Here is a 12,718-nt window from a genome sequence, read left to right on the forward strand (position 1 = left end):
TTTTCTGCACTTCTTATTTAGACTTGTACCCTTAGGCTATGTTCACACAATCTGCCTGGAAGAATCAACTCCGTTTTTTTTAGTGGCTTTGCACCACAGGTATTTTTTGAGGCGTTCTTTTTTTCTTTAATACTTATTTCTTTAACAGGCAATAGAAAATAATCGCTCGTGCCGGTTTTTTCCGTCTCCCATTGATTTCAATGGGGTTTTTGAGACGGAAAATGTCTCAAGATGGGGCATGTCGTTTCATTTTCCGGCGAGCGTTTTTCCTGCTCGCTGGGAAAAAAAACGCCTCCACCTCCCATTGAAAAAGAGGGGCGGCAATTTCGGCCGTGTTTTGCCGTGGTTTCCCCAGAAAAAACGTGTCACAAAACTCTGATCAGGGCCTTAAATGCTGACTATGTACCAATAATGGCACCTACAAATAATAATAAAAGTACGTTATACCGTGACAAATGTGGAGAGGCTTATCAGGTGATCAAGTCAGGCCAATCCCTTTTTGTATTCCCAGTTAGGCAATGGGGACATCCTAGAGGAGGGACTTTTCAAGAGCCACGGGACCATTTCTCCTGCCCTATATAATGTCGTCGTTCTTCCTACAGAGCCCTGAACTTTATACTCCATTACATATTACAAGGAAATGTGAGCAGTGTGTATTGTTGCAACATACATATAAGTAAATGCCTCAGATAGTAAGTCAAGTTATGCAACTGTCAGTCTTTGACTTTTTTTTTAACATACATTAGTGCGTAGCTGTTGGGCCAGGATATCGCACACAGTTTTTGGTACAATTTCTGGCTTCCCAGACTCTCCCCTAAAGCCAAGTGTGGGCCCAAGGGATAGGAATGGTGTGTGTGTGTGTGTGTGTATATATATATATATATATATATATATCAGAAACAAAAGACAAGTAACAGCACCAGGACTTCAGTGTGGGGAGATGTTGGTTTATTCACCACCAGGTGGAAGAATAAACTGTGTGATCCTGGGCAAATACGATTTGGCATTCTATCTGGCAGGGTATGGAACAATGCTGAAGAAATCCCAGGAACTAGCATACCAATTTGCCTAGAAATGTACTGCTGGCACCTAATTTTTTTAGCTTTCAATTGATACCGATCTATTTATTTATTTTGTTTTTGTTTTTTCCTCTCTCCAGTCTACTTTAAAATAAATACAAGATATCTCACTGATTCCTGGGGCTTTCTTTCTGCCCACAATAAAGTCTACAGTCATTTGTCCACCCCAATTCAATTCTGTCGTGGTTTGTAGTTGTTGTGTGCTATGAATGCACATAAAGAAGAACCCCCAGCATGAAGATGAACGTTTTGTGGTTGTGTATGGTATCCTCTTAAAGGAGGATACCAATCAAAACCTAAAAAAAACATGTCTGCTTTCTTCCAGAAACCGTGCCGCATCTGTCCATGTGTTGTCTGGTATTGTAGCTTTGCTTCATTGAAGTGAATAGAATTGAGCTGCAATTCCACAATCAACCTGTGGACAGATGTGGCACTGTTTTTTTCTGATCCTGTACGACTCCTTTAAGGCAACGTTCTGATTTATTTGTAGATTTTCGTTGCAGTGTACACAAATGCTGAGGTAAAAAATAAAATCTGCCTGGATTTAAAGAGGAACTGTCACTAGGTCATATAAGTTGAACTGGTTAACTGATCTGAATAGCGCAGTCTTCCTGTTTCCAGCGCTGTTTTTTGTTTTTTTTTCTTCTATTTGCTATGGTTAGCCAATGGGGTGGAGCTGGCTTCCCTGCCTCTGATGCTGACCAATCAGCGCGAGGCATCTTGAGGGTAGTTCACGCCCTGCTGGCTAACTACAGCAAATTAGCATAGAGGGAGCCAGCACAACAGTTGGCCATATCGCTGTAACTGGTCCAGAAAAAAAAGAAACCGTGCTGGTATCAGGGAGACCGCGCTATTCAGGTCCGTAAACCAGTTCAATTTATATGACCTAGTGACCGGTCCTCTTTAACGGCATATTGTGGGATTTTTCTGCGTCTAAGGATTTCACCAACGCATGCAGATTTTCCCCTAGATTCCAAGCTACTCAAGTTAAGATAACCACAACTAACTGCACAATACACTCAATCGATCCAATTTCATATTCGGCTCTGTTCACATCTACGTTAGGGGTTCCCGTTCTGACGTTCCGTTGGAAGTTTCCGTCAGAACGGGACCCTGAGCAGACACAAACTGACACTGACGGAAACCAGAGATTTCCGTCTCCACCACCATGGATTTCAATGGTGACTACGCTATTGCTTCCGGCAAAACTACTGATCCGGTGCACAAAAGAGAACTGAAACCAGGGGCACCGGCTCAGTCACCATTGATATCCATGGTGATGGAGACGGAAACACCCTATTCACACCCCCAAAATGACTCTTGTGGAAAGTAGATCGCCGCCCCCCGAGGTATTTCATGAAAGATGTAAAAATTGTCTTGCAGCATGTGGATGAGATTTGTAAAATCTCGAACTTGCCTTGTATTGTAATCCGCTGCAACCTTCGCCTGTGCAAATCAGCCACATGTATTGTCGCCCTAAGGCTGGGGCTAAATGGTGACTTTGGCACAGCCAAGATCGCTATGTCCCATAGCCTACACCGCAAGTAATGAAAGTACAATGTGGTCGCGTCGCGACCTGCAAGTAACTGCGACAAGACAGTTTGGATTTCTCGCAATGGTCATGTTGCAGCAGCTTGCGTGTTGCCACTAAACCACATTGACTTTTATTACTTGCAATATACTGTAGGCTACGGGACATAGCGATCTTTGGCAAGGCGACCTGTGTCGCGGCCACGTCGTTGTGTAGTAGACAAATATATTTATTGTCAAAATGTCTTTATTGAAGAAAAAAAAGTTTTGTATTCAATTATTCTTCTCCCTCTCTGGAAGCTTGCCAGAGAGGGAGAAGATTCCACTGATGGAAACGTTTATTTACTAACCAATGTTTCTGTAATCGCTGTCACAGCGACCACGTGACCGGAGACCACACTGAGTGGTCTCTGGGTGAAAGCTCTGTGATATAGCGGTCATTAGACCCCTGTATCACAGAGCTCCTTACAGTAGGCGCACAAGTGCCGCTTAGAGGAGTAATGTTATCATCGTGACAGGTTGGCACAACTATCACATGACCGGAAACCGCACTGCTTGGTCTCCGGTTTAAGCTCCGTGAGACAGCTGTATCACAGAGCTAAATGCCGCCTGGGAGCGGCAACCAGCTAACTGCAATGACGTTCCAGAACATCCTGCAGAGAGTTAAGTGCGGGCCACCGGGAAGGTTATAGTCTATGGGTGGTCCAGAACTGGTTAAATTCGTACTCTAAATTTCATAATTTAACTATATGGCTATGTTTAAAAAAAAAAACAGACCGATGACCCTCTTATAACACACTACACTGTATGTCCAAAGTATTTGGTCACTTCTCCTAATTTGATTTCAGATGTGTCAGCCACATCCATTGCAAACCGGTGCATAACATCAAGCACAGCTCTTTGCAGTCTCTCTAGAGACAAACATTGTTCGTAGCATGGGCTCATACTGAGGAGTTCAGTAACTCTAAAAGTGTCACTGTCGTAGGATGCCACCCTTGCCACAAGTCCGTTAAACTGTAAATGCTGTTGTGAAGTGGAAGCTTCCAGTAGTAACGGCTCAACCACGAAGTGGTAGACCACACAGGGGCCACAGAGCGATTCGGAGGATAGGTGATTTTTTACACTCCACGCACTCGGTACAGAGTTCCATAGCGGAGCAGCTGCACGCAAACCTAAAATCACATCCACAATGCCAAACGTTGGCTGGATTCTGGAGCAGAGGAAACGTGTTCTCTGAAATGATGAATCGTGTTTCGCTATCTGGCAGTGTGACTGAGGAATCTGTGCTTGGCTTTTGGTAGGATAACGCGATTTACTGGAATTCATAGTGCCTACTAGGGTTGTCACGATACCAGAATTTGGACTCCGGTACCGATGCTTCGTGTAGTATTGCAATACTCGATATCAAAATGATACTTTGCCAACAATAATAATAATAAAAAAAAAAAAGTTCTTCCATTTTCTGATGTGAGGCATGTAGTGTGATGAATTTTGAACCTCCATGTGCCTCACATTAATAGTAATTAACCCCATCATGTTCCTCCGTCATAATGGACAACATGGGGTTAATGTGTGAGGTACATGATGGGGTTAATTACTATTGTGAGGCACATGGTGGTTCAAAATTCATACTACCCCGTGCCTCACAATAATAAGTGAGAGCATAAACATGAATGATGCTATAAATGTGGTGTTGCGGTCGCGACGATACCGAATGTGTGTATTTTATGTATTGACTGTTTATTGTAAAAAAAAAAAATATATATTTTATTTACGTTTTTGTTTTTTTTTAAACTTTATTGTACTGGCATATATCTATATGCCAGTACATTAGTCAGTATACTGATAGGTATGTCCTAACAGGTAATATGGTCAGAGAGCCCTGCGTTCCTTCAATTGATTCTCCGTGACGCGATCCAAAGGGCATTCCCCCCCCCCCTTCTCATTTACCCCTTGAATGCTGCGGTCCGCTTTGATCGTAGCATTCAGGGGAATAACGGCAGAGGTGAGGTTTCTCTGATCTCCGGCGTTAGAGCGGGGATGCAGCTGTGTAATACAGCCATTGCCCCGCTTAAGTGCTCGCTCGCCGTCAGCATGAGGTGATGCGGCCGGTGCTGTACTGATGAGTTGGCAGCGCCGGCACTGAAGACAGAACATGGGGGTGTTTTGCAGTGCGTGAGCCATGTTCTCTCTTCAGTGCTGGCAATCTTTTGTCAACCTGACCGCGCACACTTGTCAGGATTAAGGAGCGGGGCAATGGCTGTATCACGCAGCCCTGCTCTAACAACATTCATGTATTACTATACTTGGCTTTGTATCGTAATACATGAAATAACGGTATCGAACCGTTTCAGGGTGCACGGTATCAAAACCGTGTCGCAGTTTCAATGCATCGTGCAACCCTAGTGCCTATTCTAAAATTTGGTGGAGGAATAATGGTCTGGGGCATTTTCAGGGTTTGGTCTAGGCACAGACATACAAAGACATTTCGGACAATTGTATGCTTACAAATTTAGGCACCAGTTTTTGGCCCTTTTCTGTTCCAGCATGACTGCTCTAGTGCACAAAGCAAGGTCCGTAAAGAGTTTGATGTGGAGGAACTCAAGTGGCCTGCAAAGAGCCCTGACCTCAACCCTATTTAACACTTTTGGTAGGAATTGAAAAGCTTATTAAGGGGTAGTCTGGTTTTAACAAACGGTTTATTAATTATTTTTTTTTTTTGGTCTAATACACATTTTTTTCCAAAATACATTTCTGTACGGATACCTCTTCCTTTTCAATCTCTGTTATTTATATTTTGAAATCCTGAAATCTTGCCAATTTCTTCCTGGCCTTACAATTGGCTGACACTTCCTGTTCTGTAAAGATCGCTTCTCAGCAGTCCTTATCACAGACCAGATTACAATGACTGGTAAGGCTTCGTTCACATCTGCGTCGGGGTTCCGTCAGCGGAACCCACAAACGGAAGCCACAGTTTGCCATTAGCATTACCGTTGATTTCAGTCGACTACGCTATTGATTCTGCCCAAAAAACCTGAACCCTTGTGGAACGGAGACAAACGGAAACCATTAGCAACGGAAGCATTACCCTTGACATCCATAATAATGCAAATGGAAAGCTATGTGATAATTGGAGAAAAGTATTAATTTCTAGAACAAAGGTTTTCTGGCTTTTCCAAGTGGCACACTGCCACTGTGCAATGTATCTTTTGGGGGGGATTCACACGAGCGTGTATTCGGTCCGTGCGGGCCGCGTGGTTTTCACGCGGCACGCATGGACCAATACAAGTCTATGGGGCAGTACACACAGTCCGTGCTTTTTGCGCAGCGTTTGTCTGCTGCGCAAAAAGCGCGACAGGTTCAATAACTCTGCGTATTTCGCGCATCACGCACCCATTGAAGTCAATGGGTGCGTGAAAATCACGCGCACCACACGGAAGCACTTCCGTGGGACGAGCGTGATTCGCGCAACAGCAGTGAAAAGGATGAATGAAAACCGAAAAGCACCACGTGCTTTTCTGTTTCCAAGCATCCAAACGGAGTGTCTTTGCGAGGAGCGAACCCCGACAACCGAAGCTAACTTCACCGGGTTCGGCCAAACTCGTTTTGGCCGAACCCGGCCAAAAAATTTCCGGTCCGCGACGTCGGGAGACATTCACTGTGCATGGTGCTGAAAGAGTTAAACTGTTTCAGCACCATGGACAGTGACTTGTGATCCCAAAATACATGAACCTGTAAAAAAAAACCGAAGTTCTAACTTACCGATTACTACTTTCTCCTTCCTGCAGTCCGACCTCCCGGCATGACACTTCAGTTCAAGTGACAGCTCCAGCCAATCACAGGCCAAGCACAGGCTGCAGCCAATCACAGGCTGCAGCGGTCACTTGGACTGCCGCGTCATCCAGGGAGGTGGGGCCCGATGTCAAGAGAGGCGCGTCACCATGGACGCGTCACCAAGGACGCGTCACCAAGGCAACGGCCGGGAAGTTCTCGGTAAGTAGGAACTTTATATTTTTTTTTACATGTTTTTCGCTGTTGTGTTCGGCATTCACTGTCGAGGGTGCTGAAAGATTTAGCTCTTTCAGCACCTTGGACAGTGACGGGCATCGACAAGCCTCATCTCTATGATGCCGGCTGCGCGAAAATCACGCAGCCGCGCATCAGACACGCATGACACACGCAGCTGTCAAATGGTTTTTGCGCTCGCAAAACGCCGCGTTGTTTGCGTGCGCAAAAACGCAACGTTCGTGTGAATCTCCCCTTGTAGTAATTCAGTCACTGAGAGCTGATGTTGAGCGCTGTGGATACTGGGGCAGTGAAGTTTGTGTCGTATGTACAGTTCTGTGCAAGTGTCTTAGGCAACTGTGGAAAAATGCTGCGAACCAAGAATGTTTTAAAAAAAATGGTGTTAATAGTTGTTTTTTTTTTTAATCAATTAACAAAATACAAAGTGAACAGAAGAGAAATCTAAATCAAATCGATATTTGGTGTGACCACCCTTTGCCTTCAAAACCGCAATAATTCTTCTAGGTACACTTGCACAAAGGCATGGATTTTATAGGACTATAGCCTGGTCTATGATTAACCAATTATACCAAAGGTAATAATCATCATTTTCATATGTAGGATGAAAGTCCTTAATTGTTTAAGCTGTGTGGAAAACTTAGAGAATTTGTCGTTACTTTATTAATTCCTGATCTCCTAACTAATCTAATCGGTACTAATGATGCTGATAACTATGCAAAGTTATGAGCATTTTTGTAAAACATGCTAATTTGGCTAGAATAGCCAAATAGGTGACACTTTCTTTTCACTCTGGGCAGTGTAATGTTTTCTGTAGGACGCTGTCCAATCCTCATACAGCTTCTCCCCCTCCCAGCAACACAGCCTGATCATTTAGTATACAGCTTCCATACCCGACTGTTTTCAACTGATGATTATGATATCTCCGGTTGTTACACAGCTAGATCCTGGTGTCCATATGAAAGATTAGAATTTCAGCTTTCATATGCACCCGCTATTCTAGGTGGTCCACAGCTCGAGGTATGACTGTTTTGAAGTGATCCCCCTTCCCACCAGCCTCAGTCTTTGACTGTGTGTGAAGCCGCTTCATGCTGATAGGACAGCATCAGAGGCTGTGAGGCAGCACCACCTCAGGAGAATTGCTGGAGTTGACCCCCCACTTGTCAAGTATAGGTTCAATTTGCATATTTAGAAAAAACGAAACTTTTAAAATCTTTTTGGGACACAATTTTCACTAGCATCAGTGTGGCAGTGCCTATTAGATTAGTTAGGAGATTGGGCATTTCTAAACTAAAGACCGATCCGCTAAAGCGGAGTTCAAACGGGGCAGATACGCTGCGGAAAAGCACACTGCGTATCTGCCCTGTGCGCCGCAGGGAATGCTGGGTGAAAAGCTGCAGCAAACCGTGGAACGGTTTTTCGCCCGGAATGTCCGCTGCGGAAAACTGCCGCACTTTGCCAGCCTGCTAGCAGGCCGGCCTCCTGGGATGATGATTCTTCCCAGGAGACCGCTGCAGCCTGTGATTGGCTGCAGCGGCGGTCAATGGGATGAAGTCATCACAGGAGGCTGGCCCTCTGACGTCATCCAGGCTGGCCTCTTGTGGTGGTGATTCATCCCATGTGACCGCCACTACAGCCTGTCAGTGGCTGCAGCGGTCACATGGGATGAAACATTATCCCAGGAGGCCGGCCTGGAGGAAGAAACAGACGCCTGGGTAAGTATAAAAGGTGTTTTTTTTTTGTTTGTTTTTTTCTGAGTTGCGTCTTTTGCAACGGAGTCGCTGCGAACCCACCTCAAAAAAAAAAAACGCAACTGCTATTTTGTTGTGGGTTTTGCCTCCCATTGAATTCTATGTGGAAAACCTGCAACAATTAAGCAGTGTTTACGTAAATACAATTGACATTTCTGAGCACTTACGCTCAGTATTTACACAGTTTGTGGAAGAAAATACGATGCTACTGTATTTGCTGCGGATTTTCCTCAACAAATTCAGTTTCGGAAAATCCGCAGTATTTATGCAACGTGTGAACTGACATTAAAACCGCCAAACTTCCTCTACAAAAGTGAGGTTGTGGAATACCGTTTCATGTCACAGGTCCACCATGGCAAGACTGAGCACAGCAACAAGACACAAGGTAGATACTGCATCAGCAAGGCCTCTCCCAGGCAAAGATATCAAAGCAGACTGGGGTTCAATGATGTGCTGTTAAAGCTATTTTGAAGAAGCACAAAGAAACGGGCAATGTTGCGTCAAAGACGCAGTGGTCGGCCAATGAAACTTAGTGCAGCAGTTCAAAGACCCATCATGCGTAATTACTACCCTTCTAAATCAGAAGATGTGCAGCAGTGCCATCAGCTCAGGACTGGCAGAAACCAGTGGGACCCAGGTACAACAGTCTACTGTTTGGAGAAGTCTGGCCAGCGGTGGTCTTCGTAGAAGAATTGCACCCAAGAAGACATACCTTCGATGTGGAAACAAGGCCAAGCGACTCAACTATGCACAAAAACATAGGAACTGGGGTGCAGAAAAATGGCAGCAGGTGTCCAGGGCTTATGAGTCAAAATGTGAAATATTTGGCTGTAACAAAAGGCAGTTTGTTCACCGAAGGGCTGGTGAGCGGTACAATGAGTGCCTGCAGGCAACAGTGAAGCATGGTGGAGGTTCTTTGAGTTTGGGGCTGCATTTCAGCAAATGGAGTTGGGGGATTTGGTGGGGCTGGTCGATTTTTATGATCAAAATCACGATTTAATTGAACGTCTGACCTCTTACGATTAATAAACTATTAGGTCACACCTTTGCATGCCACACCCCCCCATTTGCAAGCTACACCACTGAATTAATATTTATTCCCTGATCCTTCTGTATACGATTGTATATAATGCCCGTGACGTCACTACTTCTCATCCGGAGATACATGGTGAATGGTAGAGCAGGGACCTTACGGCTTCTACTATTAGATTCAAGCCGTCTTGAAGATACAGGTTAAACCTGGATTTTTTTTTTTTACCGAAATGCGCAAGATGACGACTGTTAATTTCGCTGAATTTTGGTTTGGTCTTTTCTGATTAATTGCCCAGCCCTAGGATTTGGTCAGGATTAATGGTGTACTCCATGCTGTGAAATACAGGCAGATACTTATCCATCATGCAATACCATCAGGGAGGCGTCTGATTTGGCTCTAGATGTATTCTGCAGCAGAACAATGACCCCAAACATACAGGCAATGTCACTAAGGGTCTGTTCACATCACCGTTCATTTCCGTTCCGGGGTTTCGTCGGAGGGTTCCGTCGGGTGAACCCTGCAACGGAAAGTGAAACTGAAAGCAGCCGGAATGGTGACGAACGGAAAGCATTAGCGATGTTTCCATCACCATTGAGATCAATGGTGACTAAAACTGAAGCTGTGCTGTCACTTTCACTTTCCGTTGCGGGGTTCACCCGACGGAAACCTCAGACGGAACCCCGGAACGGAAAGCGAACGGTGATGTGAACAGGCCCTAAGAACGATCTTCAGCGTAAAGAAGAACCAAGAGCCCTGGAAGTGATGATATGGCCCCCACAGAGCCCTGAACTCCACATAACCGGTCAGTCCGGGATTACATAAAGAGACAAAAGGATTTGAGGAAGCCTACATCCACAGAAGATCTGTGGTTAGTTCTCCAAGATGTTTGGAACAACTTCCTGCCGAATTCCTTCAAAAACGGTGTCCAAGTGTACCTAGAAGAATGTATGCTGTTTTGAAGGCAAAGGGTGGTCACACCTAATTTTGATTGTTCATTTGCTTTGGTATTTTGTTAATTAGAAAAAATTAGAAGGGTTGAGTTTTTTTTTTTAGTTTTTTTTATATCAAAGTACACATTCATAATAATGGATTCACTGGATGTGTACAAACCAAGCTTGACTTGTAGCAGCAGAGATCTGCTCCTGGTTGACTGAATTATTGTGGAAGATGTTTTGCTAATAATTTATTTTTAGTGACCTTTTATATTAAATAGTACATAATAATAGTAAAGAACGTTTTAAAGCGCTTCATCTCTTCAGACAGTTAAAATTTATGCTTATAATTTAAAGGCAAGCTGGTTGATGGATTCTATACCGGTCAGGCCGGGTATCTGTCCTTGCTTGTAACTTGGTCTGAAGCGGAAACCTAACATTTGTTCGATCCACCATGTTTATGGCTATTTCGATTTAATACTTTGGGTGCTGAAGTACTTGTTATCTGCAGGCGAAAAGTCAGGCAGCGAAGAACTAGGTTGTATGGCCTGCTCTATCCCGCTGCAGCTGTCCGATACGGTTTTAGTGTGAAATGCAATAGTTTTTGGTAATGGTGACCGTTATACAGATTGGGTGCGCTATACCATGGCCTTCATAGTTGGCGGTGGGGACAGCAAGTGAATAGTTTTTTTTGTTTAACCTTTGATTTCCATTTTATACAGGTGGAATCTTTCATTTTGGACCAAGATGATTTGGAGAACCCTATGCTGGAGACTGCATCCAAGCTCCTCTTATCAGGCACAGCTGATGGAACCGATTTAAGAACAGTCGATCCTGAGACACAGGCTAGACTAGAGGCTCTTCTAGAAGCTGCAGGTATGGTCGCTGGCAATTTCTATATTTATAAAGTACTCTGCTTTTCACATTTGATTTGTACTTTAGAGTACAAGTGTAATATAGTAATGCATCCTATCTTTGTACAATATCTGGGGCTTCAACTGTGGCTTCATTCACACAGAGACGTTAAAGGTGTGGTTAAAACTTATTTTTGCTATGATTGGAGAGGGCTGCATGCTCTAATGCAATGTCAGAACTGCAGAATTTGCTTCATGCAGTATGTGAATGGGTATTCAGAAACTCCCATTCACACACACTTACCATCTAGCCGCATTTAATAAAATAGGGCAGCTACAGCAAAAATGCCTTGTGTGAATGCAGCCGCAATAGACTTCATGTTGGCGCTAGTTGTTTGTCTTTTTTTTTTTTTTTCCTTCACTATAAAAATTCTAAGCTAGATCCTGTTTTGTAAATCTTCAGAAAATACATGAAGAAAAAAAAAATATATATTAAATTTACCTTTACTTGCTTCCTTACATTGCCTAATGCAGCTGTTGCTAGTTTCCCTTATTCCCCTCAGCAAGTTCACACACAGCTGGCTAGTTTCATCTTTCAAAGGCTATTTTAGGTTTGATTTTTCTCTATTCTCCATAGAAGTAGCGGTATCAGTTAGTCTTCTTAGCCGTTCAATTTGCTTTCCTGCTTTTCACTAATTCGTAGTGGTATCCATTAACATTCTGATAAGTTAGGAGGAATCCTATACATCTCAAGCCTCAATTGTTTTGATTTATACTTGGCAATCCAAACGCCTTTTTCTGCTCTGAACAGAGATGGGAGTCTGTAGCTTTAACCCCTTCCCGCACCTTGGCGTACATGAACGCCCAGGTGAGCAGTAACTTCGCGTGCAGTTACGTCCGCGCTTCAACAGTTAACAGCCGTGCGGCGCTACACCGCAGTGGCGGTTAACTGTGCAGGGTGTCTGCCCTGCTCTTCCCGTTGCCGATCAGCGGCCTGTCGTCGCTGAAATCGGCAATTAACCCATTCGATGCGGTGGTCGATTGCGAAGAGGTTTAGAGCAGATCGGCAGCCCCCCACATGCATTTGCGGGGGCTGGCGATCCTTATCACTGCAACCAGCGGCCAGACAATGGCCTCCGGGCTGCCATGTACGGAAGCCTCGGAGGAGCAGCCTCCGGCCGGTCCTCCGTGGCTTCCTGTCAGTGTGACTGTCAGATCACAATGACAGTTAGAAAACATTACACTACGTGTGTAGTGTAATGCACTCTAGCAGCGATCAAAGCTGCAAGTCTAAGTGTCACCTAGTGGGACAAGTAAAAAAAAAAAAAAGATGATGATGTTTTTAAAAAGTGTAAAAATAAAAGTTATAAGTGACCTAAACAAAGAATGCTTTTTTTCCTATAAGAAGACTTTATTATAGGGAAAAAATTAACAAGTTAAAAAAAGGACACATATTTGGTATCACCGCGTTCGTAACGACCCCAACTATAAAACTGTAATATTATTTTTCCCGCAT

The 12,718-nt window shown here is 44.1% G+C and overlaps 1 protein-coding gene across 6 annotated transcripts in view; it reads left to right on the forward strand.

Moving 5' to 3' along the window:
- Positions 1-12,718, forward strand: part of ANKRD17 (ankyrin repeat domain 17) — a 110,536-nt gene that overhangs the window by 39,578 nt on the left and 58,240 nt on the right. For all 6 annotated transcript variants that reach the window (XM_075860681.1, XM_075860682.1, XM_075860683.1 and 3 more), the window contains one exon: positions 11,071-11,224. In XM_075860681.1, the coding sequence (XP_075716796.1) occupies positions 11,071-11,224 (154 nt within the window). The remainder of the gene's footprint in view (positions 1-11,070; positions 11,225-12,718) is intronic.

Source organism: Rhinoderma darwinii, chromosome 1 (assembly GCF_050947455.1).
Source record: "Rhinoderma darwinii isolate aRhiDar2 chromosome 1, aRhiDar2.hap1, whole genome shotgun sequence".
In the NCBI taxonomy this organism is placed as follows: Eukaryota; Metazoa; Chordata; class Amphibia; order Anura; family Rhinodermatidae; genus Rhinoderma; species Rhinoderma darwinii.